Source organism: Anarhichas minor, unplaced genomic scaffold (assembly GCF_050575085.1).
Source record: "Anarhichas minor isolate MPS153535 unplaced genomic scaffold, ASM5057508v1 ptg000002l, whole genome shotgun sequence".
NCBI classification, from domain to species: Eukaryota; Metazoa; Chordata; class Actinopteri; order Perciformes; family Anarhichadidae; genus Anarhichas; species Anarhichas minor.
Genome location: NW_027466448.1, coordinates 47,501 through 66,578, shown reverse-complemented (window position 1 = coordinate 66,578; position 19,078 = coordinate 47,501). Strand labels below are relative to the sequence as shown.

General features: G+C 41.9%; 3 protein-coding genes across 4 annotated transcripts; 2 read left to right on the top strand and 1 right to left on the bottom strand.

Moving 5' to 3' along the window:
- Positions 1 to 3,292: 3,292 nt before the first annotated feature.
- On the top strand, positions 3,293 to 6,713 carry crybb1 (crystallin, beta B1). The gene is made up of 5 exons (XM_076093447.1): positions 3,293 to 3,415; positions 4,284 to 4,402; positions 4,538 to 4,670; positions 4,873 to 5,015; positions 6,401 to 6,713. Exons 1-5 carry the CDS (start codon positions 3,293 to 3,295, stop codon positions 6,576 to 6,578), a joined length of 696 nt encoding a protein of 231 aa, XP_075949562.1. The 3' UTR covers positions 6,579 to 6,713.
- A 1,491-nt stretch (positions 6,714 to 8,204) lies between these two features.
- Positions 8,205 to 15,743, top strand: acads (acyl-CoA dehydrogenase short chain). Of its 2 annotated transcripts, none has more exons than XM_076105664.1 (10): positions 8,205 to 8,317; positions 10,394 to 10,554; positions 11,377 to 11,526; positions 11,607 to 11,718; positions 11,895 to 12,046; positions 12,118 to 12,288; positions 13,137 to 13,274; positions 14,192 to 14,287; positions 14,364 to 14,420; positions 14,501 to 15,743. In XM_076105664.1, exons 1-10 carry the CDS (start codon positions 8,290 to 8,292, stop codon positions 14,651 to 14,653), a joined length of 1,218 nt encoding a protein of 405 aa, XP_075961779.1. In that variant the 5' UTR covers positions 8,205 to 8,289; the 3' UTR covers positions 14,654 to 15,743. The 2 variants fall into 2 exon arrangements, with proteins under 2 accessions (XP_075961779.1, XP_075961863.1); XM_076105748.1 differs by having other exon boundaries at positions 8,242 to 8,317; positions 10,422 to 10,554.
- Positions 15,744 to 16,791: 1,048 nt separating this feature from the next.
- Positions 16,792 to 17,901, bottom strand: cldn5b (claudin 5b). Its single transcript, XM_076093321.1, has one exon. It carries the CDS (start codon positions 17,842 to 17,844, stop codon positions 17,197 to 17,199), a length of 648 nt encoding a protein of 215 aa, XP_075949436.1. The 5' UTR covers positions 17,845 to 17,901; the 3' UTR covers positions 16,792 to 17,196.
- Positions 17,902 to 19,078: the final 1,177 nt, after the last annotated feature.

The window sequence follows — 19,078 nt, the reverse complement described above, 5'->3', positions numbered from 1 at the left end:
CATACTGTATATTCATTCTTTCATGTATTTTATTTGTGTGTCAAACATTTTGCCCGTCCTACGAGAAGAGTTAAGAGAGATCACGAACTCTCTCATTCACAAAGCATGTAGAAAAAACGAAACAACAACAACAACAACAAACAGAAATAAAGTAAACAAAACAAATCTCGGTGAAGAGCTTTTTAAAATGTAATATATATAATATTATTGTATTTGAAGTAGATATTGTACTTTTACTCTACTACGTCTCAGAGGTACATATTGTACTTTTTACTGTACTACATCTCATTTATTGGGATTGTGTGTCGATCACCAGTGAGTGGAGATCAGTTCCACGGTGTAGTGATCCGCCTCCTGAGCTGACGGGATGGTTAAATGGTAGAGACGGGAAAAGTCATGAGGTCAGAAAACATCTAAATGTTTCTTCCCGGAGCAGAAATGTTCACCGGGGCTTTTGTGTCGGTGCAAGGGTCACGGGGTCAGTTGGTTTCAAAGCCAATAGACGTCTTCTTCTTGAGTTTAGTTATTATACCAACATAACACCTTACATTGAAAAAATGTAAACATCCGCCGCTTAAAATAGTCCCTCAAAAATGCACTATTTCCTGCTGTTCAAAAATAGTAGCAGCTGTTTTAACAAATCAAAAATGAAACTATATCTTTGTGTTTTTAAAGCTTCACATCTTCAGTAGGAACCAGTGGGTTTGCAGCTGAGAGCCAGTAACTCACTATTGAGACTTTTCATGGGATTTATAGATAATAACTAAAATGTAACATCGCCATCCTTTATCAGAAGAGATTTCAAAGGTAAATTATTACGCACCTATCCAGCCACTGCAGTCTGTGCAGAGTCGTTTTTGATACTAAAGTACTGCAGTTTGATCTCCAGCCAGATTTGTAGCACAGAATCCAACAGGAACCACACAGATTACACAGCGGGATTAGTTCACACCTAATCTGCACATATCAAACATGTTTTAATCCAAACTGCTTCCAGAGTGTAAATAATCACAGCAGAGGTGATGTAATCCAGACGTAATCCAGTCTGTAATACAAGAATTATCATCACCACCACAACCTTTATTTCACCTCTGAACACCAACAATCCTCGTTTGCAGTGGTGCTTTAATTATGGAATTATGATGGTTTATACTTATTAAATTCAAACAGTGTATCAATATATATTCATGGATGTAGATTGAAAGAAAAAACTTCCTCTTACAAATGATAAATTCAGTTATTTTGCAATAAAACTTTTGCTTCTACAGTCTTCTAATGGTCTGGTGTGATCATCATCTTATGGTGGCTAACGTTAGCTAATGCTATCAAACATTACATAGATGTTAATGTGTTTGTAGACTGCGGGACTCTGGTTGTTACGCTGCATTCCATTTAAAGTCGGAATTTCTGAGTTCCCGGTCGGAAATTTCATCTGGAAGTCGGATTTCAGACTCTGAAATTCTGAAGAACACCACGAATCACGACCCCAAAATCCAAGATGGCTGCCCAGTAAAAGAACTGTAGTACTATGCTGTTCATAAGCACTTCTGTCTTACTTGTGCCTTTATTAAATCAGTACAATACTATACTGTCCAACTCTTATCTGTTAACATGTTGCTACACTGTTTATATGCACAAAATAATGTGTTGTTGTCAACTGGTAATGCTAATAGTGGCTAAGCTAGCTGGAGCTGTTGAACTGGAACCCAGTCACCTCCAGTTTGAATGCGTTTTATTGCTTAAAATTCAAAGAGTGCAACAATATATATTTATGGATGTAGATTTAAAGCCTACTTTAAAATTTTGGAAATCTTTCAAATGAAAAGTTGAGTTCATAAATAATAAAACTGTTTAGTTCAATACAGTTTTGCTGCTACAGTCTTACTTAGTCTGGTGTGAACATTAGCGTATGGTGGCTAACATTAGCTAAGACATTACATAGATATTACTGTTTTTGGACTCTATGGCTCTAGTTGTGCTACAGTTACACTACAATATAGCATTTAAACATTATGTTAGCTTGTTTTAAAGGAATAGTTTAGACTTTTGACTCGTTGAGTTAGCGATCTCCCTTGATGGTAAAGCTTTTTTTCTCCCGTCATCAACTCTTTATTGAATTGTTTCATGTTCAATCCTGTAAAAGCAGAAACAGAAAGCACTTCAGAGAGATGTCGCATGTTCCCGGTTGCCTAGCATGCTAGCGGTTAGCTATCCTCAGCTACATTGGTTTACCAACTAGTCCTTCACTGACCTGTTTTCAGGTGTGATCAGGCTCGTCGCTAGGTAGCTGTTTCCTTCCTGCTTCCAGTTTTTATGCTAAGCTAGGCTAACCGCCTCCTGACTCCAGCTCTACAGCCAACACACAGACATGAGATTGATATAAATCTTCTCCTCTCACCCTTTAGAGAAAAATCTAAATGTCAATCTATTTTTCAGCTCGAACTTTTAGGTTAATTAGCCGTCGAGCAGCTAAAACTAAATCACACTTTTCTTGTGTATTCTTTTAAATGATCCATTCAAGACAACAAGACACAATTTAACTGTTGTAGAAATGATAACCAGGTGTGTTTATTGCCATTTATTTGCTTTATTTTCTCGCTGTGGTTCCTAAACACCAATAAGCTTTCTGTTTCAGATGGACGGCTGATTTTAATATCTTTGTTTCCAGAGATATGTCGTGTGTTTTCCCTGTAGGTGATAGAGAGAGAAGGGATTACCTCTTTGTGCCCTCTGAACCTTTTGCATTCCTCCTCTCTACATGGCCTACCAACCCAACACATGATGATGGGCGTGGGGGGGAATGCATCGGTCAGTGGTTTCCTTTGATAGCAAAACGCTTACGGCATTGGCCAGAGGGGGCCGGGCAGCGTTTTCCAGGCGATGCGATGACCCGGCTGGCTTTGGCACAGGCCGACTGTGATGACGAGGGGCTTTTTCTTTTGTGTCGTGAGCCTCCACGTTTGGCCTTTGCCAGAGTATAAAAGCTTGGGTCGAGCGTTAAAAGGCACCAGCACGAGCCAGCCTCCCACACGGCACTGCAAGCTTTACTAACGCAGGTAAGGACACACGGACCGCAGACACCAGAACCAGAAGTCCAGGGCCCCCCTGTCCACCCATGATCCCCCACATAAAAAACAGCAGATTTGTGTTTTAATCCTCATCCCATAAACACACCAGCCCTCTGACCACGTCAACACCTTCACTGTCTCCTTGTCACTTGTGTTGACACCTTCTATTTGTGTTTCATCCCCCCAATCTCTCTCACCCAGACTCTCCTGAAGCCCCTCTCGCCATGTCTCAGACCGCCAAGTCCGCTTCCAGCCAGGGCACCGACGCCAAGGACAAGGGAGCCCCCGCTCCAGCCGCCACCAGCAAGGCCACCAAGACCGGAGAGCCCGGCATGGGATCCTACAGAGTGAGTGTCACTGCTGGTTTTATTTAAAGGGACAGTTCGTCCCATCCTGACACACGGCAGATCGTTTTTGGTTTTATTTGCTCTGTTTTTAAAGTCGATCAGAACTTTGTTTCTGTAGAGATTCGTTGCCGTTTTTTTAAAGCTATACATGACTAATATTTAATCTGAGTGAGCAGACCCTTTAAAGGCAGCTTGTCTTTCAGGTTATTGCTTCATATAGCTTGGATTAGTTTCATTTTATTTAAATGAACTAATGAAGTGGATTCAACAGACAGTAGAAGAAGACGTTTTCACATTATTTACTTAGTAGTAGTAGTAGTAGTAGTAGTAGTAAAAGTGCAGTAGCAATACCACATGTGCAAAAATACTAAAAGTAAAATGACTCATTATGCAGAAAAGATAATTGAGGAGTGTTATAATATTGCAGATTGTATTATTGCTGCTTTGACATACACACATCATTGTAATGCTGTTTAGCTGGAGCTAACATTACACTACTTTATATACTCTTTATATATACTGTTTATGTACTATTACATGATGCAACTAGAACACAACCGGAATATGTGATCTCTTGTTTAAGAAGCTACAGCTGTTAAATAAAACCAGTGGAGTAATGAAAGTAGAATATTTCCATCTGAAATGTGGTGGAGTAGAAGTACAGAGTAGAAAAGGAGAATACTTTTGTAAATACACTTCCCACCGATTATTTTTCCAATTTAGGGTTGAGGAAGTTGAGTTTGTGCTTGGAAAGAATTTTAGAAAGTCTATCCATTTAGCATTTAGCATTTAGCTTATCATTGACGTATACTCTGCTGGGACATGTTTTCATGATACCGGTGTAACGTGTGAAACCTCTTCTGTGCAGATCATGATGTTCGACCAGGAGAACTTCCAGGGCCGGATGATCGAGGTCCAGAATGAGTGTATGAACGTGTGTGACCGTGGCATGGATAGAGTGCGTAGTATCATTGTGGAGTGCGGCCCGTAAGTGGACACACACTCTGTGATTACAATCACAACATTTTCACCATCGTCTGTCCTCTAATTCTTCTCTCCTGTCCTCTCCAACCCCTCTGTGCCCCCCCCCCCCCCCCGGGCCCGGCGGACCCCCTTCTCCAGCTTCGTTGCCTTTGAGCAGACTAACTTCCGTGGGGAGATGTTCATCCTGGAGAAGGGAGAGTATCCTCGCTGGGACACCTGGAGCAACTCCTACCGCAGCGACTGCCTCATGTCCCTCAGGCCCGTCCGCATGGTAAGAAATTAGATCCTGAGAGGTTTTCTGTCCATGGACTAATAATCGCTTCGAGATTCTTAGATTCTTTTTTAGCACATTTTAAACTCAGCTTTTGTGGCACCGCCAGACCAACACTGCCCCCCTTTAGATTATAAAAATATAACTCATTTACATGAACACGTGTAACAATAAAAGCTAACTCTTAATCTCCTCCCTGCAGGACAGCATGGAGCACAAGATCTGCCTTTACGAGCTCTCCGACTTCAAGGGCAACAAGATGGAGATCCAGGAGGATGACGTGCCCACCCTCTGGGCGCATGGCTTCTGTGACAGAGTGGGCAGCGTGAGGGTCCCAGGAGGAGCGTGAGTAGACACCAGCACCATCAATTCATTAGAGCATACATATATACATGTATATACATAAATCTATGTATATATATATGTATCTAAAGTGGAGGCTCTGTACTGCAGCTGCAGGCCTCCAGAGTTCCACTGTCGTTGTTCATGAGAAGTAGAGTCATCACAAGGCTTAAAGCTGACTGCCGGGTGTTTTTATTTGTCGACAAATGTGTATTTTTAGACATTTTTTATGACCTCCAGAGTCTCACAGTGAAGTACACAGCTGTTCCACCACAGCCCTCCAGAAACAGCTTCAGAGTTCCCTGTTATTGAATCTATAAATGTGTGGAACGCTGATGGAGGGATGAACGTTATTATTCCAAAAAGATGTTCCCTCCTTCTGTGTTTGAATGATGATGGTGGGATTCAGCCCCCTAGAGGATCTCTAAAAGGTCCTAAAGGTCCACTATGACATCATCAATGATCACTAGAACCTCTTAAACACTCATAGAACCTCCTCATTGACCACTGGAACCTTATCAATGACAATCAGAACCTCCTAATTAACCACTAGAACCTCCCAAAGGACCATTAGAACCTTCCCAATTACAACATAACCTCTAAAAGGACTTCTAGACCTCTATGGCCTCCTAAAGGACTACTAAAACTTCTTAATGGACCTCTCAAATCTAATCAATGGCCTCTAGAACCTCCTCAATTGACAAATCCCTGGGGTCCTGGGTTCATGTGGTCCTTCAGAGGATTGATAAACATCAATCCTCTGAAGGACCACATGAACCTCTTTAGGGACCCCTAAAAATCACATAAATTACAACTTCAACCTCCTTAAAAGACCCCTAGAACCCCCTCAATTACCACTACAACAATGTTTTGGAGAATATCAGCTAGAACATCATCAATGACCACTAGAACCAATTTAGAGACCCATAGAACATCCTCAATGACCACTAGAACCTCTTTGATGAATCCTAGAATGTTCTCATTGACCACTAGAACCTCTTTATGGACTCCTAGAATGTTATCAATGATCACTAACCTCTTAAAAACTCATAGAACTTCTTCATTGACCACTAGAACCTCTTTACAGACTCCTAGAATATCATCAATGACCGCTAGAACCAATTTAGAGACACATAGAACCTCCTCATTGACAACTAGAACCTCTTTGATGAATCCTAGAATGTTATCACTAACCACTAGAACCCCTTAAAGGACCTTTAGTCTAGTCTAATCCTACAGAGAGAGAGGAATAGACTAGTCATGTGATCATTTAAAGGAATACCAACTGATAATAACTTACCACAGATCAATAAAGCAAACAGAAAAGGCCAGACTGTTCCACATGAGGAGATTAAAGTGACACCTGACGTTCTCCGTGTCTCCCTCAGGTGGGTGGGTTACCAGTACCCCGGATACAGAGGCTACCAGTACCTGTTTGAGTGCGGTGACTACAGACACTACAACGACTTCAGTGCCTTCCAGCCTCAGATCCAGTCCATGCGTCGCATCAGGGACATGCAGTTCCACCAGAGAGGATGCTTCACCTTCACCTCCGCCAGCAAGTGAATGGCGCCCGCTGGAACCCTGTCCGGCTCCGTGGACGCCACGCAGCCCTCTCAGCTTTTTATTTCTCAAAAAAAAAAAAAAAGCCTCCTTTCCTAAATCATCCACCACCGCCGCTCCATCCCAGAGGAAAGACAGATTGAGAGCAAATATATATATATACACGGGACAAACATTGACTGACTTTTTATGGTGCTAAAAAAATAAACATGTTGTGAAACACCTGAAACCTCCCTGTGGCTGGATCACCTTTATTCTTTCTGACAGTGTTTGGATGATGTTCCTGCAGGATTGATGGTGTGTAGCTGCTTTGTTGTGACCTGAAAGTTCAAGTTTTTCATTACTTTCAGTCTAATGTTGCTGTTGCAGCTATTTTTTACATTTTCTGTATTTATTGTGTAGGGTTACCAATAATGACACATCATACGGGATGTGGTCAGTAGAATTACAGACTCACTCAGTAAATATGGGATATCATGTATGGCCCAGTTGCTTTAATTAAAGATACAGCAATATCACGTATATAGTGCCAGATAATGAAATGACCCAAACAAACATTATGCATCGGGATATGTAGTCAGCAGAATTATATATATAGAAGATAAAATACATAAATAAATAGCCAGACCACTAGAACCTCTTTAAGGACCCCTGAAACCACCTCAATGGCTACTAGAACCTCTTTAAGGACCACTGAAATCTCTTCACTGACCATAAGAATCAGTTAAAGAGCCTCCTTAGAGACCAATAGAACCTCTTAAAAGACCACTAGAACATCTTCAATGTCCACTAGAACCTCTTTGAGGACCACTAAATCTCCTCAATGAGCACTAGAACCTCTTCAACGACCACTAGAACATCTTTAGGGGGCAGAACCTCTTTAGGAATCCCTGAAACCACCTCAATGACCACTTGAGCCTCTTTAAGGCCCACTAGAACCTCCTAAATGTCCACTATACATCCTCCGTAAGTACAAGAACCTCTTCAAGCGAACATCTTTTCCTCGCTCCTCGATCCTCGCTATGGTGTTCTGCGCCGCCATATTGACGGCCGTCCCAAAGCTCTTATTTCTGCTCTGAGGAGCGAGGATGGAGGAGGGAGGAGGGATCTCTGAGGAGCCATGAGCGAGGACCCACGAGAACAGACTTCCAGGAAGTGTTTTAACGGCCGACACGCCCCCTTATTGTTCATCAGTCATGTGATTGGACGCTGCAGCCGATCGGATTGATGAGATTTTGTTCAACATGTAAACAGTGAAGACGGATCACAGATTAAACTCAAGCTTTATATTTGATTCGTTTTCTGATTCAACATCTGGTTTAAATAAATGTTCATTGTAGTCTGAACAACAAAAGGACCACAAACAACTTTCTACATTTATTAGAAAGATTTGTGTTTTCATGATCTGATGTGTGATTGAAATGCAGGGATACGGTACAAGGGTGATGGTCAGAGTGCTTTTTTGTTTTCTTTTTTTTTGTTTCTTTCTTTGCTTGTTAGTTATTTTTATTTTCTTATTATTATCATTTATTTGATTTGATTTTGGGGTAAAGACTGTAAATCTACTAAATCTAGTGTCTGATCCACACTCCGGAGCAGAAGGTGGCGGTAATGCACCAATAAAGAAGGATCCCAACCGCCGTAAAACCGGAAGAAGAAGAAGAATGCAGCGGTGTGCTTCATAACAGTGAAGCCGAGAATAAGAAGAGGAGCCATGGCTGCACTGTTAGGAGCTAGGAGAGGTGAGTACACGAGGAGACAAGTCTTTATAACAAGAGACAGTACTCTTACATCAAAGACAATGCTAGCCTTAGCTAGGCTAGCATATGTTTGCTTCGTGTGGATAGATACCGGAAATACCAGAGTGTTATCAAACCTAGTTAGCTTAGCTTGCTATGTAACCAGTACATACACTAGTATATCAATATAAATATGCATAATTAAACACTAAACACATTAATATTGGCCAGCTTTGGTTACTGTCAAAAGAAAAGAGAAGCTAAATGTTAACGTTAAACATGTTTCTCACAGTTACATGACTGATAATGAGGGTGAACTTTCACCTAGTTAGCATGAAGCTAACTAGTGAGCTAATGCTGCCTTCAAAGACACAGTAAAGTAGAACCTCTGATGTAGTACAGTAAAGAGTACAATATGTACCTCTGAGATGTAGTACAGTAAAGAGTACAATATGTACCTCTCAGATGTAGTACAGTAAAGAGTACAATATGTACCTCTCAGATGTAGTACAGTAAAAAGTACAATATATACCTCTGAGATGTAGTACAGTAAAGAGTACAATATATACCTCTGAGATGTAGTACAGTAAAGAGTACAATATATACCTCTGAGATGTAGTACAGTAAAGAGTACAATATGTACCTCTGAGATGTAGTACAGTAAAGAGTACAATATGGACCTCTGAGATGTAGTCCAGTAAAGAGTACAATATGGACCTCTGAGATGTAGTCCAGTAAAGAGTACAATATGGACCTCTGAGATGTAGTACAGTAAAGAGTACAATATGTACCTCTCAGATGTAGTACAGTAAAGAGTACAATATGGACCGCTCAGATGTAGTACAGTAAAAAGTACAACATGGACCTCTCAGATGTAGTACAGTAAAAAGTACAACATGGACCTCTGAGTAGTAGTAGTGAAAGAAGTACTAAGTAGCAGAACATGGAAATACTCTCAAGTAAAGTATGTCGAAGTTGTACTTCAGTACAGTACTTTTGTAGTTTAATTCCACCGCTGAGTAAAAGTACTAAAAGCAAAGTATTAGAGGAAGAAACATACAAAATACACATACGGTGTAAGAGTACAACAACAAAGTACTCGGGACAAAGAATGTAAAAATATGCTGGTGAATATATTTGTGTAATTATGGTCATGAATCCCAGAGTGTTACTTATTCTCCTTTAGTTAATTGTTGATACATTAAATTGAATAAATGACTGTTGTGTGTTTCTCTGCTCTTTGTTTGGTCTTCTGTGCTGACAGCCAATCAAACGTGACCTCGTATCAGATCAGTCTGTGAATCATTACAGTAAACGCAGAGTGTCACTTCTGTGCCTCCGTGAGCTGACACGACCCGGACCAGTGGGTCGAGGGTTCAAATCCCCCGAGAGACAAACTGGATCTGATCACAGTACACGTTAAAACGTTGTATTATTGATATAGAGAGACGGTTACTTTATTAATCTTAAAGGGGAATTATTTTCACTACAGCAGCATTTATAAATGCAGGTAAAGCAATAAAAATAGCAAAGTAAAAAATATTAAATATAAAAATGCACAATATATACAATAAAATATAATAATATTAAATTAACTAAATAATAGTGCACCTTTTTCATGAGTGACAACAACAAAGCAAAGTGCTCGTCTCATTGAATAAAGTATGAAAAGAAACAAAATTATCCTTTTTTTCAACAAACTCAAAATAACAAATGAATCACAATATTTCTTCTTCTTCATACAAATAAATAGAAATTCCTAATAATCATAAATCCATGTCTGAATAAACCTGAAGTTATATAATTATGCACTTTCATATATTTAATTAATAGAAAATATTCCAGGTCTCCTTCTCAAAGGGGATCCGTATTTCTTTTATTTCTTGCAGCATTATTTTCATACTTTAAACCCACAAATCATGACGGAGGAGGAGTCAGAGGATCAACACAGTTACTACATTTAATCCACATTTCATCACAGTCCAGCCAATCGCTGCAGAGATGCTTCAGTCTGGACTAAACATCGCCGACTCTCTATTGAACTCATTGTATTTATTCATTTATGTTTCCCTCCCTCAGCTCTCGGCTTGTGTGTCTCTGGTCGTAGAAGTCTGTCTCAGCTGGCCGAGCTACCGGAGACTCACCAGCTCCTGAGACAGACCTGCAGAGACTTCGCCGACCGAGAACTGACCCCCATCGCTGGCAAGCTGGACAAAGAGCACGCTTACCCTGCTAAACAGGTACACACACACAAGCACACACACACAGAGCTGCACACTTTAATAGTGACTTATGAGTTGAAGTTTGATCTCATTTTTATTGTTTCCATCCCGTGTTTATCAGGTTTAAGATGAGAACCAATGAGATAGTTGCCCATGTTCTGACAAGTGAAGTTAAAGCTTCATGTGTTAAAGCTGCATTCTCTCTAGTGTCCACCAGGGGGCGACTCCTCTGGTTGTATAGAAGTCTATGAGAAAATGACTCTACTTCTCTCTTGATTTATTACCTCAGTAAACATTGTAAACATGAGTTTATGGTCTCAATCTCTAGTTTCAAGTCTTCTTCAATACAGCATGATGTTCATTTAGTACATTATGGTCCATTTAGAGTCAAACAGACCATAAAGCAGGGGATGCTTTAGGGCGGGGCTACACGGTGATTGACAGGTCTCTACCAGAGACGTATACGGCGTCTCTACGTCACTCCTCCTCAGTCCACATATGGTCACTTCCTGTTCACTGGTTGATAAAATACAAGGTGGCGACCTCGAGGTTATTGTTAACGCATCTTCCAGTCTTTCATAAGCCAACATCTCAATCTTTGTGCATCATCCATATTTACTGCATCTGTTGTAATCTAACTGAACAAATATATAATCAATATGTTTATTATTATAATAATAAAATGAATAAGGGGCGTGTTTTATTCTTCAAACTGTTGTTTTTGTCAATTGTATTTAAAAAATGTCGGGCTTATTTCCTGTGAATAAAGGCATGAACCAATCATTTTTAAGCCGTTATTTAGGTTTTTTCTGTGTTTATTTATGTTCTTAATGTGTTTAGATCCAGCAGCTGGGAGCGATGGGTGTGATGGCCATCGAGGTCCCAGAGGAGCTGGGAGGAGCTGGGATGGACTACCTGGCCTACAGCTTGGCTATGGAGGAGATCAGCAGAGGCTGTGCCAGCACGGGGGTGGTGGTGTCTGTTAACAATGTGAGTGGGTCCAGCAGAACCAGAACCTGTGAGGGGTCATTATTATTATTATTATTACTAAGCTGTGGTTCTGCTCTCAGTCTCTCTACATCGGACCGATACTGAAGAACGGCACAGAAGAGCAGAAGAAGAAGTGGATCACACCGTTCACCACCGGAGAGAAAGTGGGCTGCTTCTGTCTCAGTGAGCCAGGTGAACATCTCACACACACACACACACACTCTCTCTCTGTCTCAGTGTTATGATCATAAAACAAATGGTCCAAATGATGAAGCTAACGTCAAAATGTGGATCTTTCCCCCGTATATGAAGCACGACACCCGTCCCTACAACTGTGTGACTTGTGATTTATGATTTTTAATCTCCAGGTAACGGCAGCGATGCGGGCGCTGCCTCCACGGTGGCCCGTCAGGACGGAGACGAGTGGGTTCTGAACGGAACCAAAGCCTGGATCACCAACAGCTGGGACGCCTCGGCCGCCGTCGTGTTCGCCACCACGGACAAGAAGCTCAAGCACAAGGCACGACGCGGCACTTTAACCTTGAGAGATAAGGAGTGGATTTGTTTCTATTGACTGCTTCTCGTCTGCAGGGCATCAGTGCCTTCCTGATCCCGATGCCTCACCCGGGCCTCTCTCTGGGGAAGAAGGAGGACAAGCTGGGCATCAGAGCCTCGTCCACCGCCAACGTCATCCTGGAGGACTGCAGGATCCCGCTGGGCAACATGCTGGGACCGCGAGGGGCCGGGTTCAAGATCGCCATGGTGCTTCTTAAAAAACACTCGGTGTCGTTATATTTCAAAATCAGAGCTGAATGCAACTAAAAAATGTCTCATGAAAGTAGCACAGAATGCAGCGCAGCTTCCTGAATATCAACATTCTAGAGTTTCAGGAAATAAACAGTTCCTTCATTAGAAAACACGTCCGTAAACCAGGATGTCATTTCTGTCGTTAAAGGAGTGAAATGTGACCACAAACACTCATCTGTTAGCGATTGCGTAATATTTCTCTACCTCGTTGTCGTTCCACCATTTTCTCTTCTGCTCCAGAAAGTCTTTAGAGTCCTTTCAGTGTTTCACCGTAGATTCTATTATCTTCACCAGGAACTTACAAAACGTCTTCTTTCACAACAGTTGTCTTAGAGTTCCCTCACTAGGACCAAGTCTCTTTTTTTGTACGAGGAAGCTTTATGAACACAACCAAAGGTCTCTAGATTAAAAGTCTTGATACAACAGAATTTATTATTTTCATGTTGCAATGGCTGCAGGATATTTAAAAAAAGTTGCTTTTATGGGGACATTTTTGTCCTTAGGGTTCTGTATTTTATATTATAGCCTTATTGTAAGAGCTGAGGATCAACATTTACACAAACAGGCTCCAAAGAATTAACGAGGGTTAAAGTACGTTGTTTAGATTCTGTGGCCTCTAGAAGATCAAACAAATCTGTTTGTTCAGCTAAAAAAACAAAATAAAACCGTCTCCTCTCTGCACCGTCAGCCCTCCAACACACACGCAACAATGAAAAAGTACTGACTTGCTGCATGAATATACAGTATGTTTATTTTACTGTGAGTTTTTTTTTTTTTTTTTTTTTTTTTTTTTTGTCCCTCAGCAAACCCTGGACAGCGGGCGTATCGGCGTGGCGGCTCAGGCCCTCGGCATCGCTCAGGCTTCTCTGGATTGCGCCGCGGACTACGCTCACAAACGCACCGCGTTCGGAGCGCCGATCGGCAAACTACAGGCAATACAGGTAACTCTTTAAACTACAGGCGACTCTTTGAACTACAGGCGACTCTTTGAACTACAGGCGACTCTTTGAACTACAGGCGACTCTTTAAACTACAGGCGACTCTTTAAACTACAGGCGACTCTTTAAACTACAGGCGACTCTTTGAACTACAGGCGACTCTTTAAACTACAGGCGACTCTTTGAACTACAGGCGACTCTTTGAACTACAGGCGACTCTTTGAACTCCAGGCGACTCTTTGAACTCCAGGCGACTCTTTGAACTACAGGCGACTCTTTGAACTACAGGCGACTCTTTGAACTCCAGGCGAGTCTTTGAACTACAGGCGACTCTTTGAACTACAGGCGACTCTTTGAACTACAGGCGACTCTTTGAACTACAGGCGACTCTTTGAACTACAGGCGAGTCTTTGAACTACAGGAGACTCTTTGAACTACAGGCGAGTCTTTGAACTACAGGAGACTCTTTGAACTACAGGAGACACTCTAAACTACGGGCCGTACAGTATTAGGCTACTACTATGTTTAAACTACTATACTTCTTCTCCTTCACCTTCATCTCCTTCACCTCCTCTTCTTCCTCGTCCTCCTATAGCAAATATAAGTACGGGAAAAAACATGTCATTGAGACACAGCGATGTTTGTTTTCCAGTCAGTTGCATTGTGGGAGTTGTATGATCCAGTATTTTTGGAACTTAAGTCCGAACATCTTGACTTGTCTTTGTCTTTTCCGAGTCTCCTGATGCTGAACCTCTGACGTTTAATAGATCTCAGGATCTAATTAAAGATGCCCGTCACAGTTTTCATCTGAAATGCAAAGATGTACAGTTTTGTTTCAATGTCTTTGCTTCATAAATGACTTTTGATGAATTGTCTAATCGTTGAAACACTAATAACGTATTTTTCTCACGTCTTTTTAGTTCAAACTGGCCGACATGGCCGTGGCCGTAGAGAGCGCTCGTCTGCTTATCTGGAAGGCTTCACTTCTCCGAGATTCAGGGAAACCGTTCACGAAGGTACGCTCCGCTTCTCTTAACCAGTTTTAACGAGTGAAACGTCACGTTTTTTACCGCCCTGTGTTTTTGTCTGCAGGAAGCAGCCATGGCCAAACTAGCGGCGTCTGAAACCGCCACTTTCTGCTCCCATCAGGTAACAACAACAGACCGTGAGCTCTCATCGTAAAAGCCTCCAGGGAAACCTTTAAGTCTTATTTTTGTACTTTTTAAAAGGCGATCCAGGTTCTGGGGGGGATGGGTTACGTGGCCGACATGCCGGCCGAGAGGCACTACCGCGACGCTCGCATCACGGAGATCTACGAGGGCACCAGTGAGATCCAGAGGCTGGTGATCGCCGGCCAGGTGCTGAAGGAGTACCAGCCGTAGGCCACGTGGACATTTAACATCTCTCCAGATAAAGAAGTGCATTGTGGGTTTATAGATCGAAGACGACGATGCAGAAGTTCATGAGGAATTCAGACGATTTTAGGTTTGCAGTAACTCTCGTGTCTCAAAGGGAATTCAAGATCTTCAACACGGAGAAGAACAACTTCAAACTTTGCAAGTACGTCGCTCCTCATATCTGCAGAACTCGCCTGAGAATCTTCATGTTTTTAAGTTTTCTTTCTGATCAAAGTAATCTAGTGATTGTGGTGCACACATGGATGTAGATAAAACCAATATAAGTTATTAATAGATAATTCTGCATACTTTTAATTTTGAGAATTTGCACATATTGGCTTAAAAGTCCCCGTCTGTCACTTTAAAGCAGTACTTCAATAATGTAGTTGTACTTCTGTAAAACTGTAAAACTGAAGAGACAAATTCAACAAGATTCAAGAGTTAAAAGGTTTATTTGTCATCAATAAAACTCCATAAATCAGATTAGAAATCCTAGAAAAAGATGCTCCTCATAGCTGCAGAACTCTCCTGAGAATCTTCATCTTCTTTATTATCAAAGTAATCCTCTGATGGTAGTCTGTACGTCTGTGTGTGCACTGCTACCAGGAGCTGATCAGAGATCATTCTGGATACTTTTAATGGAGACAATTTGCCAAAATGTGAATAAGAAGCTAAAAAACAAAGTTGTATCCGAGCCTTTTAAAATGAGTTTGTGTGAGAGCTTCTCACCAGCAGAGGGCGCCGGAGAGCCTTCAGGTCTCTGTGACCCACTTCTGATTCACACAAATCAAAACAGTGTCTCATAATAAAGCTGCAGCGTGAGCACTTGTTCCACATTGACTCCAGATTTACTGATTCAATGATCAGGTTGTCGGTGCGAGTTTATTCTTGAGTGATTGTAGTCGATGACGTCTGTCGGCTGAACGTTGAAGACGGTTTCTGATGTTTGACTAAAAACATGCGATGTCGTCTTTATTGGGGCTGAACTCACAGACGTCTTGTGCCTCAATAGCTTGTACATATCTTTATGTAATTTATTGTGTGCAGATGATAATAAAAACATAATTACAAGAAATCTTTTTTTTTTTTATAAAGCAATATTACAGAGTAACTCCAGTTTATTTCAGTTTATTTGTAATGAACCACAAAGTGAGATTAGTGTTTTCTTTGGGTGTAACTCGGGTGTTCCTTTACTGCAGAAGCTAACGTGCTCCGTAGCATCTTCATCAGTTCATCGGACATAAAAATGATTCAAAATACTCACTTTGCTCTAAAGACGTATAGAAAGTCCCACACCTATTTATAGACTTACTAAACCTACTGTTCTAAATCTGATTTAATGAGAAAAACAAGGTTTTACCAGGATAATCTTAATTCATTCATCTTTGAACAAAAAGATGGATGTTTGTTTGTTGTTGTAATACTCCTGTTGGCCACTAGAGGCTGACGTGCACCACTACACCATGTACCCTGCTTTATGGTCTGTGTGACTCTAAATGGACCATAATGTACTAAATGAACATCATGCTGTATTGAAGAAGACTTGAAACTAGAGATTGAGACCATAAACTCATGTTTACAATGTTTACTGAGGTAATAAATCAAGAGAGAAGTAGAGTCATTTTCTCATAGACTTCTATACAACCAGAGGAGTCGCCCCCTGGTGGACACTAGAGAGGATGCAGCTTTAAGACATGAAGAACAGGAGGTTTTAGCTTTGATTTGACTTCATGAAATATTTTAATTCTGGTTAAAGTCAGACTTTTTAGAAGTTTTTGTTCATCTTTCTGTGAACAACCGCTTGTCTGTCTTTGTGTTTCCTGATTTAGTTTGTTGTTGTTCCACGTGAGGTCCTGATTGCTCCACTGGTCCAGATTCAGGCCGAGCTTCCTGAATCTGATTGGTCTGCTGGCTGCATTGTTCCATCGAGGTCGTGTGAACCAGAGTCCTGATTATTTTCTGGCTCTTTTGTTTGTCACACAAAACAAAATACATTCAAAAAATCATAACATGAAACTCAAAATGACCTCGTTATGGAGCTTTTAATGATGAATAATGAACATAGTTATATTTCATATCACATATAAGAGCCTTTAAATAACAAGCAGACACGTAGATGTTTTTTGTCTTTATTAGAAAACGTATCAAAAATGACGAAGTATAAAAACACTCAAATGCAAATCAGCTCTTTGATCCCAACGTGATGCTCATTGGTCTGCAAAGACCTGCTCACTGTGGGAACCAGCCTCTAGACCAGCACACTAGACCAATTCTCTAGACCACTGGGAGAACACAAAAAATATATTTACAATGAAGATCTGCAGCCAATCAGAGGCCGCGCGCACTGACTGAGCAACCTGCCGGATGAGAAATCTTATTTTTTTAAAGAACACTAGTTAATGAACCAGTGAGACGTCACGTGCAGATTAAAACCCGTTAGCAGCTCCAATAAACAGCCACGTGCTCTGAATGAAGCTGAGCAGAAGTTTCCAAAAAACAAAAGTCCCAAATCTATAATAAAAGTTTATTTAAACGTAATGCTTCTTGTCGAACTCCCCGTTGGATGTGATGGTCTTGGTGGGCGCGTACTTGATCGGGTACGCGTCCCGCGCCCCCCGGGATAATGAGCAGACCAGCAGCGTCCCGCCGAGCAGCAGCAGCGCGGTGGCGGCCCAGCCGATGTAGATCGCAGCCCCGATCTCGCGCTTCTTGGACGGCGGCACCTGCGGATCGTGGAAGTCCACGATGATGTTGTTGGCCATCCAGCAGAGCGGCACGAGCACGAAGAGCCCGCTGACGATGTACAGGACACCCCCCACGTTCACCACGCGCACCTTCACCGTCTCCTCCCGGATGCAGTTGGTACATTGCGCGCCGGCCACCGTCACCGCGAGCGCCACGACACCGAGCACGGCGGAGATGACCGTGAGGGCGCGTGCCGTCTGCAAGTCCCCCGTTAGGGACAGAACCGAGTCGTGGACCTTGCACTGCATCTGGCCCGTGCTCTGCACCACGCAGGACATCCACAGGCCGTCCCAGATGGTCTGCGCCACCACGATGTTGGAGTCGATGAACGCGGTCACCTTCCACATGGGCAGCCCGCACGCGACCATCACCAGCAGGGAGCCCGCGAGGCACAGCGCGAGGCCGACGAACTCCAGACACGCAGCGAGCATGGTCCTCCTGATGATGATGGTGATGAGGTCTTCTCTGGTTGGTGATGCTCTGCGCGCGCTCAGCCTTGCCTCCGGTCAGTGAGAGCGTGCGCTCCGGGGCGTTCCATTTAAAGGGACTCCCGTCAAAATAGAAACTTTTTGGGGGCCAATCAGCAGCTGAATTGCATGTTTGTCTCAGCCAATGAGGAGGCGAGGTCTGCAGGAGCAGCTGCAGCATCTGTGACACACACACACACACTTTATGCGTGCACGTTTACTCACACGATGTGAGGGAGTATTTACCGGTCTGGACCAGCTGATGTGTGAGCCTTCTGGAAATTCAACTTCTTAACTTGACCCAACCCAGGGAGCAACTCTCCGTGGAAAAGATGTTTCACAAGTGAAAGTTAGTTCATCGTCTACATCGGGCAAATAATATGATGTCATCATGTTAAAGGGAAACGAAGAATCCACCTCCACATTTCTCAGTTGAAAAGCCAGTATTGAAAATCCTAAATATCTTCTAATAGTCGATGAAAACACCTTTAAATGCCTTATAAACAGATGATCACAGTAAAATATGCATAAATATACATATACGTCATATAACACATCTTCAGTTTACACTTACAGGATAAACAGAACGTGACCCACACAATTTGTATTTATGGAGCAACAATTTAAATACAACATGAACAATCTTCTTTGAATCACAGAGAGCATTTTCCCGCTGAAACGACGTTCAAAACCGGTTTGAAAGTCAACGTTTCTTCACAGACTGTTTAGAGACGTTGATTGAACGTTTTTCCAGATTTCACCGGATTTGCGATCCTGAATACACAAAATTCGCCTCGTTAGGGTATTTGCGTGAGTTGAAATATTTCAACTCAAGCGACAAATTCGTGTTAAGTGTCCACACTTATGCAAAGTAACCGCAGTTTTAAATAAATATCCGTTTTGATGATCTAAAAAGTGGCCAAAATATATTTATGTAGTCAAAGTCACCCAGGAGCCGCTTTCAGATGGTCTGTCGAATTTAAGGTCAACATCTATAAACAAGTATTACAATGAAAATATTTAACCAGTTTTTAACGTCTTTTCACCGTCAAAATGTTCACTGGGATGTTACACAGTATAACACTGTTTGCACAGCAATGTTTTGACCCTCTTCTTCTTTACACATCGCTTTGTTTTACTCTTTCTGGTTTATTTTAGATGTCAAATGAACTAAAAACTCACTTTTATAACGTTGGGC